The 16,817-nt window shown below is 39.5% G+C and overlaps 1 protein-coding gene across 1 annotated transcript; it reads left to right on the forward strand.

Annotated features, from left to right (window-relative positions):
• The first annotated feature begins 4,170 nt into the window (after nucleotides 1-4,170).
• LOC125228671 (ankyrin repeat, SAM and basic leucine zipper domain-containing protein 1) lies at nucleotides 4,171-16,526 on the forward strand. Its single transcript, XM_048133325.1, has 8 exons — nucleotides 4,171-4,261; nucleotides 4,339-4,411; nucleotides 4,635-4,749; nucleotides 10,273-10,499; nucleotides 11,442-11,689; nucleotides 13,039-13,290; nucleotides 14,513-14,741; nucleotides 16,365-16,526. Exons 2-8 carry the CDS (start codon nucleotides 4,340-4,342, stop codon nucleotides 16,509-16,511), a joined length of 1,290 nt encoding a protein of 429 aa, XP_047989282.1. The 5' UTR covers nucleotides 4,171-4,261; nucleotide 4,339; the 3' UTR covers nucleotides 16,512-16,526.
• Nucleotides 16,527-16,817: the final 291 nt, after the last annotated feature.

The following is a 16,817-nucleotide window of genomic DNA, read 5'->3' on the forward strand; positions in this document are numbered from 1 at the left end:
AGATCTATTCTATGTATTCAGCAAGTATTTACTAAACAAACAGGAACATATTTTATTAAAACTACCGCTATTTGATTTATCGCTGTATGACGAAGGCGTGCTGTTTCCAACAATTATTAAAAGGAAATGAGATACCGGATTATATCGTCGACTGATGAAGACTCGAGATGAACGAGATGAAAAAACAATTAATTAATATACAGCCGTGGCTTTCTTGGATATAAGAATATTATGATGTTGTACTACATATTTCATTCTAATTAACAGATATCTTCATGAATATATGAGTATATTTTGCATGGCAATTACTTTTACTAAGTACTAATATTCTAATGTGAACAAACATCCATACTTCCATACTAATATTATAAATGGGAAAGTGTGTGTGTGTCTGTTTGTTTGTCCGTTTTTCACGGAAAAACGTCGCGACGAATTAACGTGATTTTTTAAGTGGAGACAGTTGAAGGGATGGAGAGTGACATACGCTACTTTTTGTCTCTTTCTAACCCCTCACTTCCCTAGAGTTGGGGGGTGGAATTTTGTATGGAGCATTTAGTATAAATAAATATGGAGAATAATACAGACAAGTCACAAACGCTATACGTTACAGACATCCAAATGGTTGAAACTTAGTTAAAACAAAATATTCAGGTCAGGCTGGGATGATAGTATCACTAAACGCCAAAATTAGGATCATTCAATTTCATAATAAATAGCCCTATTAAATACTTAGCCGCCATACAATAAGCAACGACAATCCAAGCCATTCAACAAAAGTCAGTCAAATGACCCATTTAACGTACGTCCAAATCAAAACCCAACCGAAATTGTATAGCAAAATGTCTCCAACAGCCTCGTGGGTTCTGACGGCTATTACTTACAACGCAATATCAAATTGCTTTCAATTTATTTCGCAATTGCCGTCTTTGAGTTTCGCTTTGTAGGGGCCTCTGACGGCGGTCCGAGGCAACAATAAAATGTATTCGTCTCCGGAATGTTTAATATGGGGAAAAGTTTAATAACGCGTCCGCCCGGGCAGCGGGCAGCGGCGGTCAGCGCGGCCCGCTGCGATAAATCAAATCTACCTCTAAGAAAACACGCTTGAGACCGCAGCGAAAAACTGTTCACATCTTCTTGGGTTTTCTGTCGATTACACTTTTTGGATAATTTACATTTCTTGCCCGTGTGGTGGCAGCTTAAGAATTTCACCACCCCCTTTCTTCCCGTGGGTCACTCGTGACGTAGAAGTCGACTGTGGGATATGGGTTAAATTGTGACGTAGGCGAGAGGATGGCAATCTGTCACTGCAATGTTACAGCTTCGTTTTCTTTCAACCCCTTATTTGCCAAGAGTGGAGTGGCACTGAAATTTGAGTAGTTTCAGTTGCTCTGCCTACCCTCAGGCGTATGTATGTATGTATGTTGTTTGTGTATGTAATTTACATTTCTGAAATCTTTTTACAAACGTAAAGAAGAAATCTACATCGAGAAATTAAGTTTTTGGTTCGCAATGGGTCAATGCGCTGTTAAGGATTCCAAGAAAAACCAACTCCAAGACAAGTTATCTTAGTTCTACGGCAACTTAAAATGGAGGACACTCAAAGCCTACTAATCTAACAACATACTTAGTACTCGCTTTTTTGCGTTCTAGATTAGGTAGGTAAGTTTTGTGTCGTTGAACGTGATCATTGAACAAAAGTAGCATAATTATATTTTCCACGCATGAAGTCGATAGAACCCATGCCCCATGCACTTTGCCACTGTCTTCTACCCTACAGAGGGAAGCGGGGTATTGATTCAAAATGGAAAAAAAAAGATCGCGATTTTGGCGTTCCTAGATGAGTTTTGTGTTGTTGAACATGATTACCTATTGAACAAAAATTGCATATTAGTTTTCACGCCTGAAGCCAGTAGAACCTATATATCCCACAGTTTTCTACCCAGGGAGAAAAGGGGGTGGTGATTCTTAGAACACACGGGGGATTTATAATATTAGGTATTATATACCTCTGTGCCGCGACAGCCCGCGGCGCTGCGACACAATGGTTAATTAAATGTTAACAAACGCCCTTGTCGCCTAATTGGGAGTGTTGCCTATTATCCTTACGTTCCGGTGACTTCCCGACTCGAGGGTACTCCACACTTTTCATTCTGTCGTAGCCTTTGTTTTGATTTTTAAGGTTCCGCGGATTTTTAGCAGACTTATAGTTATTATAAGACCGAATATGTTGGGCAAACTAAATAAATAATTTACCTAGTCGCTGCGATGTTTAACTAGTTATTTTTTCTATGTGAATGACCATCATTATCCATGCGTTTGGCTAGTTTACTTAAGTATTGCCGGAAAACAATCAAATCATTTTTCAGCTCAAAAATCCCTTAGCCTGCAGCTGTGTCAAACAACAACATAGCGTGTCTAGCGGTAAGCGGTAACTCTCAATCCGAAGTTTGCGGGTTTGAACCCCATCGCGTACCAATACCAATGAGTTTTTCAGAACTTATGTGCGAAATGTCATTTGATATTTGCCAGTCACTTTTCTCTGAAGGAAAACTTCATGAGGAAACCAGACTAATTCCAATAAGGCCTAATTAGTTACCCTTCGGGTTGGAAGGTCAGATGGTAGTCGCTTTTGTAAAACTAGTGCCTAAATCTTGGAGGCTCCCATGAGCCGTGGCTAATGCCGGGATAACGCAAGGAGGATGATGAGTCAAACGTGTCAAACTACATGTAAGAACTTCGCTTCGCTCGCTCGTTCCTTGCTCGTTCGATAATTTAATCTGTATTATCGCAGCAACTGTCAACCTCCAGAAGCTCGCTTAGCGCTAATTAAAAAGAGGCATTAATTCAGGCAGCCATTACGAGGAAAGCAATTTCATTTCCTTAATGAATTACGGCTAAAGCAAAGAAATTGCGTGTTCTAAGGGCCTCCGATGATGTGCTTTAGGTTTAAGCGAGAAATTATGCATGAGGCTATTTAACAAGTTAGTCTTATTACTTAAATTAAATCTGATCATTGTTGTGAGCGTTTGTAGCTGAGGTACAACTACGTTGAACGATAAAATGCAAGTACCTATGTAATTTGATATCGATTAGATATTCTGTTCAGTGCTGGATAACCATCCATTACACTCCATAATTGTCCATATACGACAAAAGACTTAGGATATGCGTCCGCTGGCAAATATATTATGTCGCCGGCAACTTTTTCCAGTCTATGGGCTAGTATGTAAGTGCGCACACGTGGGCGCATACCCTTAGTGCGTTTTCACATTATCCGTTCCGATATCGGATGTCGGAAGGATTTCAATGGAAAAAATCCAAGATGGCGACTGTAATGTATGTGATATCGGTCCCATACATCCGATATCGGATCGGATAATTTGAAAACGCACTTAGCGGCATGTTTGCTACCACTACACTACTATTATGTAGGTATTCTGTGCCACTACGCGGAACACCAAGCTATATACCTGTTCGGCGGACTGCAATCGGTGGACGGGGCTTCATTTCTTCATCATTAACTACTCATTTGTAGGACAAGCCAAGAAGCATCCTACTTGAGGTCCACAAGTATATTCACCATTCTGCATAATGACTCGGACGACAAAGCGAACTGTGGATGGGGTGCTTAACGAATGCGCAACCTGTGCCTGTTATATTTTTATGGCTTATGAAACCATTGCCAACTTAGCTAAATCTGATTTTAATTTTAAGCTATAGAATGTCAGCATAGAATCAATATTATCAATAATGCGGAAGCACACTGAAAAATAACTGAAAAGTTAGGACAGATGTCACTTCTGCAACCGCTGTAGGGTAGGTACAGATTAGGTACAACTCAGAGTACAACTTGTTATGTTGCAAAGCCAGTAAAAAGTTTCATGTGATTAAAAATGTATTGAAAATGTAGGGGCGAAAGCAAATAATATAATACTCACTAGGAGTGAAAGTATAATTCCCATAGAAAATTCAATTTTTTAGTGTCATGAATTGGTTGACCGTCTCTCTCTTAAGTAACCTGTAATGAGCGAGCAAAGAATAACATTTTCTCACTCCCACTAACAGGATAGTATATGGATGACCTTGGTGCGGAGCGGACATGTGTTAGCAATATTACAAGATTAAATCATAACGAATTACGAACGCACCCCACTGTCAAAGACGTCAACGACAACTGTCAGTGTCAAACTGAAATGTGCAGAACGAACACCGTTTGTCGGTAATGCTGAGATCCCAAAAGAAAGAAAAATAATATATTCAGGTAATGTAACATTGCTGATAAATGCTTAAAATAACTATTTTACTGCAGTACCAATAATAAATAACCTTTTGTTGCAGGATGCCTACGTTCCGGCCCGCGGGCCTGTCGGATTCTGATTCCGATAGCGATGACTATGGTTTTGAAAAACCGGTGAGTTTGTTTGTAATTTCGTTTGAGATGAATTGTCCTCAGACACTGTTTAATAATACTAAACAAAATATTGTTTAATCGGAATCGATTCTACTGTTGTCAATATAGGGTAGGATAGAAGGTATATTGTTTATTAGCTCAGTAAAATGTTTGTTATTTAAATAACCAAAAGTGTCTGAGTTGTTCAATTATATGCTAAATCGTTATATCGGCATGTTTTCAGGCCAGAAGATATAATCCAGTTCCACAGCAAAATATTTTGAGAAGGACTGAAAATATCTTACAAGAAGCTATTATCAATAGTAACTTGGAGGAAGTAAAAGCAATCATCTCCAATGGTAAGAAAAAAAAATGCTTAGGGGTGAAGTCACACACATCTATCAGCATTAAACCCCATTTTTAGGGTTCCGTAGTCAACTAGGAACCCTTATAGTTTCGCCATGTCTGTCTGTCCGTCCGTCCGTCCGTCCGCGGATAATCTCAGTAACCGTTAGCACTAGAAAGCTGAAATTTGGTACCAATATGTATATCAATCACGCCGACAAAGTGCAAAAATAAAAAACGGAAAAAAATGTTTTATTAGGGTACTCCCCCTACATGTAAAGTGGGGGCTGATATTTTTTTTCATTTCAACCCCAACATGTGATATATTATTGGATAGGTATTCAAAAATGAATAAGGGTTTACTAAGATCGTTTTTTGATAATATTAGTATTTTCGGAAATAATCGCTCCTAAAGGAAAAAAAAGTGCGTCCCCCCCCTCTAACTTTTGAACCATACGTTTAAAAAATATGAAAAAAATCACAAACGTAGAACTTTATAAAGACTTTCTAGGAAAATTGTTTTGATCTTGATAGGTTCAGTAGTTTTTGAGAAAAATACGGAAAACTACGGAACCCTATACTGAGCGTGGCCCGACACGCTCTTGGCCGGTTTTTGTATGAGAGATCACTCATTAGTATCAAGATTCTTATGCATCGGAAAGCTGAAAACGTGCGTACGCCTTTTCATACTAACGCCCGATTTCTCATTCACGAAATGCATGGTCTCACAAAAAGGGATGCAGAAGACCGTGGAGGAGAAAGTGAAGTGGAGGAGAAAAAGCCAGAAAGCGGACCCCGGGCTCCTAAGCGCCTGAGCTGAGCATGCAACTGAGAAACCGTTAAGATGAGAGAGAGAGAGAGAGAGAGAGCTGATAGATGTGACTCCACCCTATTACTGATTTTTCTAGCTTCTATGTAACTTACAATTCGATTTTATCAACATGATATTGAAAAAAATTATAATTATCCACTCAGTTGCTTTTGGCAGCTCTAGTTACAGAGTCCATTGAAAATTTTAGAGCAATTGAGTGGATATTATACACAATATGTAAGTTTAGTGACAATGCAATATTATGGTACCATTGTGATCATCCGATGATGATGAAGACAGGAGGTAGTGATTGGAACTATCAAGGGATTGGATCTGGGCCACCACACTGGTCCTTCAAAATATTGTGAGATATAACCAGATTGCCCAGCACTGTAGTTAAAATGTATTTTTTGTGTAGAATTGGCCCACCTCTAAAATTCATATATTTTAGCCCCCAATAAAAAAGTTTGCCCACTAGGCCACTACAGATCTTATTATTGAGGTCTCTATACATACATACATACATACATACAATCACGCCTGTTTCCCAGAGGGATGTAGGCAGAGATCACGGATTTCCATTTACTACGATCCTGACAAACCACTTTCGCTTCACACACTTTCATAACATTTCTCATACACGCTCGTCGGTTTCGAGTACTTCTGACCTGGCCTCTTTGCAATATTTCCCCGATTTGATCAAGAAAAGTTCGCCTAGGTCTTCCACTACCAACTGACCCTTCCACTCCTTTTTCATATACTTTCTTCGTTAATCTCCTCTCATCCATCCTCTCTACATGCCCAAACCACCTTAACATACCCATCTCAATCTTTGTCACCACATCTACATCCACTCCACACTTCTCTCTTATCACGCTATTTCTGATCCTATCACTCAACTTTACACCAGCCATGCTTCTTAACGCTCTCATTTCTACGGCATTCACTTGACTTTGAAGTCTTTTCTCCCACACCCAACTTTCACTACCATACATAAGTGTAGGCACCAAAACTCCTCTATGCACCGCCAGACGTGCTTTTTGCGACACTTTCTGGCTGCCCATAAAAGCGTTTAGTGCTCCATTCACTCTATTTCCAGCATTCACTCTCCTTTCAATATCTTTTCCATGTTTACCGTCCCTTGTAAACAACGTTCCCAAATACACAAACTCTTTCACTTGTTCCAAACTTTCATTATCGATCTCAATTTCGCAATCTGTCATAATCTCATCTCTTTCAAATACCATTACTTTCGTCTTACTGACATTCATTCTCATTCCTTTCCTCTCGAAGGATGCATGCACTCTTGTTACCATCAGTTGTAACTCCTCGGCCGACGACGCAAGTAATACTAGGTCATCGGCATATAGGAGACATTTGACCAGTAACCCTTCCATTCTCAACCCACAATCATAATCTTTCAGATCTTGCAAACAACTATCCATGAATAAATTAAACAGCCACGGCGACGCTACACATCCCTGTCTAACACCCTTTTCGATGCTAAACCACTCAGTGTATGACCCGTTTATTCTCACGCAAGCACTGGAATCCTCATAAAGAGATTTCAGTGCTTGAACGAGTTGACTGCCTACTCCATACATGGACACTACCGACCACAATTCATTCCTCATCACTCTATCATACGCCTTTTCCAAGTCCACGAAAGCGCAATAGACCTTTTGACCTTTGGCCAAAAACTTTTCGGCTATGCATCGTAAGGAAAAGACTTGATCCGAACATCCCATACCCTTTCTAAATCCCGCCTGTGCATCCCATACTTTCTCGTCGGTTACTCTCACTACTCTCTCAATCAACACTTTCGCATACAGTTTTCCGACGATGCTGAGTAAGCTAATGCCCCTGTAGTTTTTGCAGTCCAGTCGTGAGCCTTTTCCCTTGTAAAGAGGAACGATGACGGCCTTGCACCAGTCCTTAGGTACCCGGCCGGTACTGAAGCACAAATTGAAAAGGCGATACAACTGACTCGCTACAATGCCCTGTCCAGCCTTCAGCATCTCGGCGGAGACCTTGTCATATCCTGCAGCCTTACCTGATTTCATACCTTTCAATGCTTTCACAATCTCATCCATGCTAATTTCATCCATTGATAAGTTTCCATTCAAACCTGAGGTTAGCATATTTGCTTCCTCCCTTTCAAACAAGCTTTCAAAATACTCCTGCCATCTCTTTAGAATACATTCTTCCCCATTCAGCAAACTTCCATTCGAATCTTTCACCGATTTTAGCTCAGAGTCTGAACTCTTACCTCTGGCTAGGCGAACGGATTTCCAGAAGAACTTTATGTTCGTCTGAAAATCTTGCGACAATCTTTCATCCATTTGATCATTAAGTTCATCTTTCTTTCTTTTAACTAATTCTTTCACACGCACTTTCATACTTCTATAGTTATCCTTCGCTACATTCACCTCATCAAAAGAGGCTTTATGGGCTCTTTGATTAGCTCGTGCTGCTAACCAATCCCGCCATAGCTTCTTCTTCTCACATACCGCCTCTTGCACTTCCTTATCGAACCACACATTCTTCACCTTTCCTCCTTTGTTCCTTTTACTCACACCACACACTACCCTAGCCACACTTACAACTTTATTTTTAAAGTTGCTCCATAATTCATCAATCTCATCTATATCATCCAAACTTTCAAACTCATTCTTCAATTTACTGACGTACTCTTCACTTGCGCTTTCTTCTTGCAAACATTCCACTTTTATTCGGTCTAAAACGCTAGGGGCCGCACGAGGTCGTGATCGCCACCCTTTGAACAGACCACTTATTCGGCACATTACCAGGAAGTGGTCAGTATGGATACCTGACCCACGATACACCCTAGCGTCCAGAACATTCTTCTTCATTCTATCATCCACGATTATAAAATCAATCATACTTTTCCTCACGTTCTCTGCCTCTCGAGTGTACAAATGTATCCATTTGTGAGAAAACATTGTGTTTGCCACACAAAGGTTCCACTCGAGGCAAATCTCTAACAAGTTCCTTCCATTCTCATTCACTCTATCGTCGCCATGCATACCTAGAACCCTTTCACACCCAACTCTCTTGACTCCTACCCAACTATTAAAATCACCTAACATTATTATCCTCTCATTATCCTTGCACACTCTTAAAACGTCTCTCACTTCGTCCCAAAACATTCGCCTTTCATCCTGTGTATGCTGGGAGTTTCCCGCTCCCTGATCTACAGGAGCGTAAACCCCGAGCACAAATATCCTTATCATGCCCACTTTCATTCTAATCCATATCAACCTGGGACTTACGCACTCAAACTCATTTACACATTCAGCCATCCTAGCGGAGAGTATGACACCGACTCCCTTACTGGCTCGATCTGAGCTTGGCACCCCCGACCAGTACGCCGTGTAAGCCCCATGTGTGGTGGTGTCACATCCCTTCCGCTTTGTCTCATTCACACAAAGGACATCGATCCTTCTTTCTTCCATCATCTGCAAAACCTCATTACATTTCTCATTCATTCCTCCTCCAACATTCAATGTAGCAAAACGGCTCTCCGTGAGCCGCTTCTCGCCCTCGTAAGAAACGAGACGTGATGGGTGGCGTACCGCATCGCCGCCATGCGGATGATTATTGTTTTTCAAAATCTCCATTGCGTTCCCACGAGTAGTAGGGATAACAAGTCCACCCCAGCAGAGCCCTATACTAAGGTAAGGCGGGTATACCTAGTGTCCTGTGACCGCCAACACAGACACCCTCCGTTATAAACCAGACTCCCTCTGGCCACGCATCCCTCGGCACGGGTCGGTTTACACCTTGGATTGGGGGTTTTATTTCAGAGTTTTCCTTCTCCTAGATAGGTTGCAGCACGATGCTGACGAGGCCCATCTCCCCGGGTTATATTTTGGAGTATTCCTTCTCCTAGACGAATTGCAGCACAATGCTAACGAGGCCCGTCTCCCCGTAGCAAATTTTAATTGATCCTATTTTAAATAATTAATGAATCTACGGTTGTACTCACGCCAATTTGGAGGCCCCTCGATCATTACATCGGCATGAACATGTCGCAGCAATAGCGATATAATAATGTGAGTGCAACTGTAGATTCATTAATTATTTGAATATGTCTCACGAAAGTCGTGTATGATCCTATTTTGTTACCAACATTTAGTAATATAAGTCGACTTTCATAAGATATATACAGGATAATAAAATTGTTATAATTAAGAAAATATAGATATATAGTTCATTAGTAAAAATAGTATGACAGCAGTTCTCAAAAAGTTTGTACAAAAATTAAGGAAAAAGTTAAATCATTTGTTTTTATACCAAGAGTTATAGTAATGCTGCCCTACTAAACTATATCTTAGAAAAATGTAACAATAAATCACAGTGTTTAGGTACAATTTTCAAAGTCCTTCATGTATGTATGATGTTTTTTCAGACTAGCCAATCTGTTTCTCTTTGTTGTTTGTAAGATCTGTTTGTTTATCCAATCACTGCAAGAATAATCACAAACAATCTTCCAAAGACTATCAAAACGTCACTGGTACTCCATGCAAAAAATACCTTTAAATCTCACCAATAACCATGCGCGGATCCTGGAGCCTAAGTTGGCCATACAAATAGACCACGTGACACCCCCCCCCCCTGGGGCCCCAGGCCTTTACCACGTGACCCCCCTGGGCACGAAGCTGGATCCGCGCTTGCCAATAACTCTCTCATCATAAATTTCCAGATTCCGTCACCCCGGTGATGGTGGCATGCTCAAACTCCAGCGCCAGCAATGAAGCTATCCTCAACATATTTATCAGTCTAGTAGAAAAAGGTTGCCTATTGAATATAGGCGACAAATACGGTCAGACCCCACTCATGAGGGCCATCAGCAGCGGCCGGGACGATGTGGTACAGAAGTTGATAGATGCACAAGTTAATATTGAGATGAGAGACCAGCAGGGGTGGACTGTAAGTATAACCATAGACATACCTATTTTCTTTTTTTAATTTCGGGCGGGTTTTGCAACACTTCGATAGGGATCTTTTGCTGCCCCCTCGTAAGCTTATAGCTAATTTAATCTAGAATCTAATGAACATTATTCATTTAGAAAATGCCGAAAATATAACCTTTCACACAAGTACAATTCATGTACAATTTCTGATCTATGCATGCATTGGCAAGATTTATATAGACCCCGGATTCTTGTGGCAATGACGTCACAAAAAGGGTAGTTTGGGGAGTAAATGGAATGGTGGATCAAAATGATACAGAAATAATAAGACAAGTATAAATTAATTTCTCCTAATAAATACATTATTTAATTTACGCTCGCTAACCGTATTAATTTTAATAAATCACAATAAAAAATAGTTTGTGACGAAAAAGTGAGCTTAACTTTATGTTATAAAAATAAAAATCTAGTTAAATTAACATTTCTATTCAACAATTCATTGGGTAATTTAGTTAATATCCATTAAAATGTATACGGATAATAAGCTTCAGTTAAATTTTATTTTTTCTGATAAAATTTATTTATTCTTATCTTATCTTTTTATTTCAGTATCACTTTGTTCCACCCTTCCATTTACTCCCCAAACTACCCTTTTGTGACGTCATTGCCACAGAAATCCGGGGTCTATTTATATATTTACATTGAAAATAATTTTTTTTACTCTCCAAACAGTACACCGCACAAGCATTGTCAGATGTTAGAATCCATAAAGAATGATATTAGACTGTCGAGCTTTTGACGTCTTATACCGCTTATACTTTCTTAGTCCTTCACTGTATGTAATAAGAATTCCAATTTCAATTCTAATAGCTACCAATATAGTTGAATATTATCATGTTGGTGTGGCCTGGGGTTAAAGGATCATTTTTTTCGTAGTTCAAAACATTCTTGTTTCCAGGCACTTTTCTGGGCCGTTCACCACAATCAGCCAGAAATCCTCAAACTACTAATAGAGAATGGTGCGCGGCTGAGAGAGGTAGACAAAAATAGCCGCACGCCCCTAGACATAGCCCATTCACACGACCACCAGAATGTTATAGATATTCTAAGCCCACACTTCAAGACTGAGGACAGAACTGACGATAATGTTGTGAATGATATTAGCTCTTGGCATGATTTCTATCCTGGTATAGAGAGAGGTTTCAAGTAAGTTTGTGCATGCTGGCTATTTCAATATATGGGAATGTTACTTAGTTTCTTAGATCTCTTCTAGAAATTACTACAATTAACTCTTCTCTTATGTATGTCTATTTAATAGCACAAATCTTCAACGTATGCATACTTAATAAACTAACATTAGAAAACGAAACTGTTTGAGCATTTTGCTCAGACTATAAATGAAAAAAATCAAAATAACCATTTTAATGTCTTCAAAGGTATGAGTATTATGTTCTTAGAACTCGAGCAGTTAGTTTGGAGGTTAGAACTGTTACAAGGGAAGAGACAGTGCCTCGCGCGCCGTGGTGACGCTTGGGAGAAACTCTGGCGCCACTGTCGCGGTTCTTGATTGGCCGCGATGACCGCCGCACGTTAGTCTACTGTAATTTATTCTGTTGCTGTCCAGGGCTCCAGCCGGCGTATTACGGCCCAGCCACGACATTGGTCTAAGCGCGACAGCGGTGAGCGGCGGCCATACATTGGAGCGAGACACAGCGATGGGACTTTTCACTCGCACGTATGGCTGCCGCTCACCGCTGTCACACTTTATGCTTCCAATTTTATCACTTATCTATGTGGATAACGAATCCGTCACCCGTCACGTTCTCACACGTGCGGCAGTGTGAGAGTGACAGATGTCTTATCCACGTGGATAAGTGATACCTAAAATTGGAAGCCTAATACTGCCCTCTTAAGCCGAAAAGCGCTATCCCAAACGAAAATCCATAGATAACTTATACTTAAGTATCTATAACTGACAGTTCCTTTTTCAAAATCATTTGGTTTTAAGATAGCGCCAGTCGGCTTAGCAGGGCAGAATAGCCCGGCTGGCGTGTATTGCCACTCTTGGCGTTAACGGAAACATGGGTTATTTTTTTCAAAGTTGTCCTCCCCACTTTTTTTTGTACGCGATTAATACTCAGAATCGTGAGGTCTTTCGATCCTGATGGGAGAAAAAAAATCCCCAATGATTTCCATAAATTTTTTCGAACCTTCCATTCCGTTACCACCATACAAAATGTATGAAAAAATGGTCTTCTTCTTTTTCTATTTTCGTGTAAAGGGATCAAGTAAAACTAAATTTTGGTTTGCCAATGCTTAGCCACTTCCAGCCCTCGAGGGGTAGCCCTTAAGAGATCTTCTTCAGTTTCGGGAAAATACCTTGGGACACTTTTTTTCTCTATTAGAATTGAAAGAGCTCGCTATTTTCAGTGGAAACCACATAAAAAGTTCCAAATAAAAAAAAAATGGGGTGGACAACTTTGAAAAAAAAATGGCCCACCTAACGTTTTCAAATGTAACATGCATTCTTAGTTATACTTATTCCTTTGTTTCAGACCTACTTATTCGAGCGAGATACGTCACCTCCTCTACGGCATGAGTTGCGAGAGGCTCGGCCCCCTAATACACCAAAGCGGAATAGACCTAAAAACTTTCCTACTACTTGACGCAGATGGTATGGTCAAAATAGGAATTAATATGCCCTTCGAGAGACATCGGTTGGAGATCGGTCTTAGGAATTTTCACTCTAAGGGCTGGAATCTGAATTCTGTGGCGGGGTTGTATGCGCAGAAGCATAAGAATTATAGGTATATTGAATTTCCAATTATTACTACAATCATTTAGTAAAATTATATTTTTGCGGTGATACTTACCGGCAGTGTTGGCCGAACGTCAATGCAATTAACCATTAAAAATTAACCATTGAAAACGTTAATTACCATTAACCATTGACAATTGACGGAAAATTAATTGTTATTTGCAATTAACACCAATTGCCATTTACGTTAATAATGCATTTCGAAAAATTAACAATTGAAAAGGATTAATGGCTAACTACTACACAAACCATTCAAAATTAAATTAATTGCTAATGTAAATTGAAAGTGTCATTGACAATTAACAATTATCAAAAATAAATTGTGTAATTTAAAAAAGACGAAACATATAAAAGTTTTAAGTAGGTAGGTACTTATTTCGAGATTTCTTTACTGCTCTTCGTGAACCCTGATTGTGGTTGTATCCAGTGGAACTCAGGTTTAGTGCAACATGAAAACAAGCCGTTTTCGTCATCCAACTCGCCTTGATGAGTACTTGGGTGAGCAGTACCCAAGGTAGAGCTGGTACTGAACCCTGGCTGCACCTAGAGGAACTTGGGTTCGGTACAACACACGCACGTGTGTCTATGTCGCACCAAACCTGAGTTACTCTAGGCACTGCCAGGGTTTAGGCCGGGTCATTCTGCTGGGCCTTATTGACTCACTGAAGTTTGTTTTCATATGATTTATAATTTTTAAATACTTTAATAAAATAGTAGTACCTATAAATTATTAGTTCATTAAAAAAGTAAATTAATTGCAATTGAAATTAATGATCATTAATTTTTATTAACTTTAATGGCATTAATCAGACAATTGGATTGACAATCAATGGCATTAAGCTTCGCAAAAATTCAATGGCCATTACATTTAATTGCAATTACCATTAATGCAATTGATTAATTGCGAAATCAATGCCCAATGCAATTGATTAATGGTTAATGGCAATTGACGATTACGGCCAACACTGCTTACCGGTACCTTACTTCTTATATGAAATCAGAAGTAAAGCCAAATATAAATTGTAGTTACAAAGTAGCTCTAAATTTCGAAAATATTTCCTGATTCCTATGTATCAATTTAACATGGTTGTAGTTTCAACTGACTAATAAACTGGCATTAAACTAGAGATTTTATATTAAATTGCATTGTTTAGTTGTTTTTAAGTATACTGCTAATTATACTGAAATGTATGTTTTTTCTAATTTTTCAGTGTATTAGACTGTCTAACAACGCTAGGCACTCATCTACAACAGATATACATCTTAGAAACCACAATACAATACGCATTACGAGAGTACAAGAAAGTCCAAGACCAAATTAAGTTTGAACCGCCCGATTCGCCCCTACTTACTAAATTCAGAGACACTGCAAAGAAGTTGATTGCCAATATTAATAATATTAGGGGTGAAATGAAGATTATGAAGAGTATCCTTATAAAGGTAAGATTTTTATTCCATTTTAGTGGGTATTTTATACTTGATCGAGACATCGGCGGTTGGCATTGGAGACCGTGAAAGGTTTGCATAAGTAGGTGGCGCCGTCATAGCTTGCCTTGTCATGGTTTTTAACCCCCGACGCAAAAACGACGGGGTGTTAGAAATAGGCTTAGGATTTTTTATGGCATACTGTGGTTCTAAAATCCGTGGAGTCGACATATGAAAAATTTTCGAAGTCAAAGTCAAAGTCCAACAGTATGATGTCATATTAAATATAAGTATTTATACAATATACATACTGTCACAACGTTACCTAGTTAATTTTAATCGAACGTAGTTAATATTAACTAATAATGTTATTTATTAGTAAATTCCTCCAAAAGTAAATTCCTTAAAACAAAAGATTCTTCTAATAGAATTCAGGCATCTGCTGCGATTGCAGAGTACGCCGGTTCGATTCCATCCTTAGGCCACGCCTGGGACACTGGCGATTAAATATATGAAAGAGGCGCGTTCCTAGCACACTGTCTAAGCTCGTGTAGGTGAACGCGTATCATGCTTGTATGAGTGAAATATGACATTGACTGTTCGCGTTTTCGACAAGCGGTAACTCTGAGATAACCGAGAGGGGGTGGGCGGCACATTCAGCGGGGAGCGTACGATGGTACTCTTTATTATACTGTGCTTAGGCACTGGAAGCGTTGGTCACTTTTCTTGCATATGTGTAATTTATTTCAGTTTTAAAAGAATATTGTTTTTTTTTTAATAGCCTATATTGTATCCCACTGTATTACCATCGGGTTGGAAGGTCAGATGGCAGTCGCTTTCGTAAAACTAGTGCCTACGCCAAATCTTGGAATTAGTTGAGCATTTCTTTTTTTTGCCAATAATTTTTTTTTTATTGTTTTAGGGAATTTTAGGTCAATTGTACTCAGAATCACGAGTACTTTCAATCTCACTGGGAGACAAAAAGTGTCCCAGAATTTCCATACATTTTTTTTACTTTCCTCTTTTGTTACCCCATACAACATGTACGGAAAATGGTAACAAAATAAGAAAAAATCGTATGGGACAATTTTTTTAACTACTAGGATTGAAAAGGCTAGTAATTCTGAGTAGAAATAGCATTTTTTTTTTCAAAAATATCACACTTCATAAAAGTGGCAAAAAAAAAAGAAATGCTCAGTTGTCAGAGCGGACCCCAGGCTCCCATGAGCCGTAGCAAATGTCGGGATAACGCAAGGAGGATGATGATATTGTATCCCACTGTTGAGTAAAGGTCTCTTCGGTTTTCCGCTACTCGTCACGATTCTGTGCATGCTCCCGCCAGCCGCCTCAAAACGAGTACAGCCAGTACAGGCCCCGTAGCCGAATGGCATTTCTCCGACGCCAAACGAAAGCGATACGCCGCTGGCTCTGTCGCGCCAATACGCAAGCGCGATAGAGATAGATATCTACTAGCGCTTCGTTTCGTGAGCGTTTCGTGAGCGATTGTGCCATTCGGCTAGCCACCCAGGCTTTTCCGCCATCTCATTTTTGGCACAGATTTAAAATTATCGTTCATAATTAACCTATACCATTATAGGCTAGATAAAAAAAAATAACCTATAACATTTTGTTTTTCAGGTAAACAAGAAAAACCCGAAGCCAGCGGACCTGATCAAAGAGAGATCGTTACAAGAAGTAGTGTTGTGTTACAGTAAACGAGCCGTTCTTATCGGTTCCCTCGGCCTGGCCATAAGGTACATGCTTCCTAATTTGGTTAAGAAATAAATATAAACAGGTTAATATGTTTTTGATTATTTCCAACAAAATAAGTAATGTATAATGAGTATATAAGAGGAAGCCTGAGAGTAGCGCCAGTGACAGAGAAGTTGAGAAGAAGTAGATTAGCATGGTATGGGCATGTAATGCGGAGGGATAAAAGCGATGTTATAAAACGAGTAGTAAATATGAAGGTGGATGGATACAATGGTAGTGGAAGACCTAAGAAAAGATGGATGGAATGTGTGAACAATGACATGAGAGTGAAAAGTATATGGAAATGACGGCTGATAGAGAGGAATGGAGAAAGATGAT

Source organism: Leguminivora glycinivorella, chromosome 8 (genome assembly GCF_023078275.1).
Source record: "Leguminivora glycinivorella isolate SPB_JAAS2020 chromosome 8, LegGlyc_1.1, whole genome shotgun sequence".
Lineage (NCBI taxonomy): Eukaryota > Metazoa > Arthropoda > Insecta > Lepidoptera > Tortricidae > Leguminivora > Leguminivora glycinivorella.

Excerpts from the sequence above, each read along its gene's own strand:
- LOC125228671 (XM_048133325.1), top strand. The coding sequence starts at position 4,340 with ATGCCTACGTTCCGGCCCGCGGGCCTGTCGGATTCTGATTCCGATAGC. Across the intron at positions 11,690-13,038 it reads GGTATAGAGAGAGGTTTCAA|ACCTACTTATTCGAGCGAGA; the intron begins GTAAGTTTGTGC and ends CCTTTGTTTCAG. Across the intron at positions 13,291-14,512 it reads CAGAAGCATAAGAATTATAG|TGTATTAGACTGTCTAACAA; the intron begins GTATATTGAATT and ends CTAATTTTTCAG.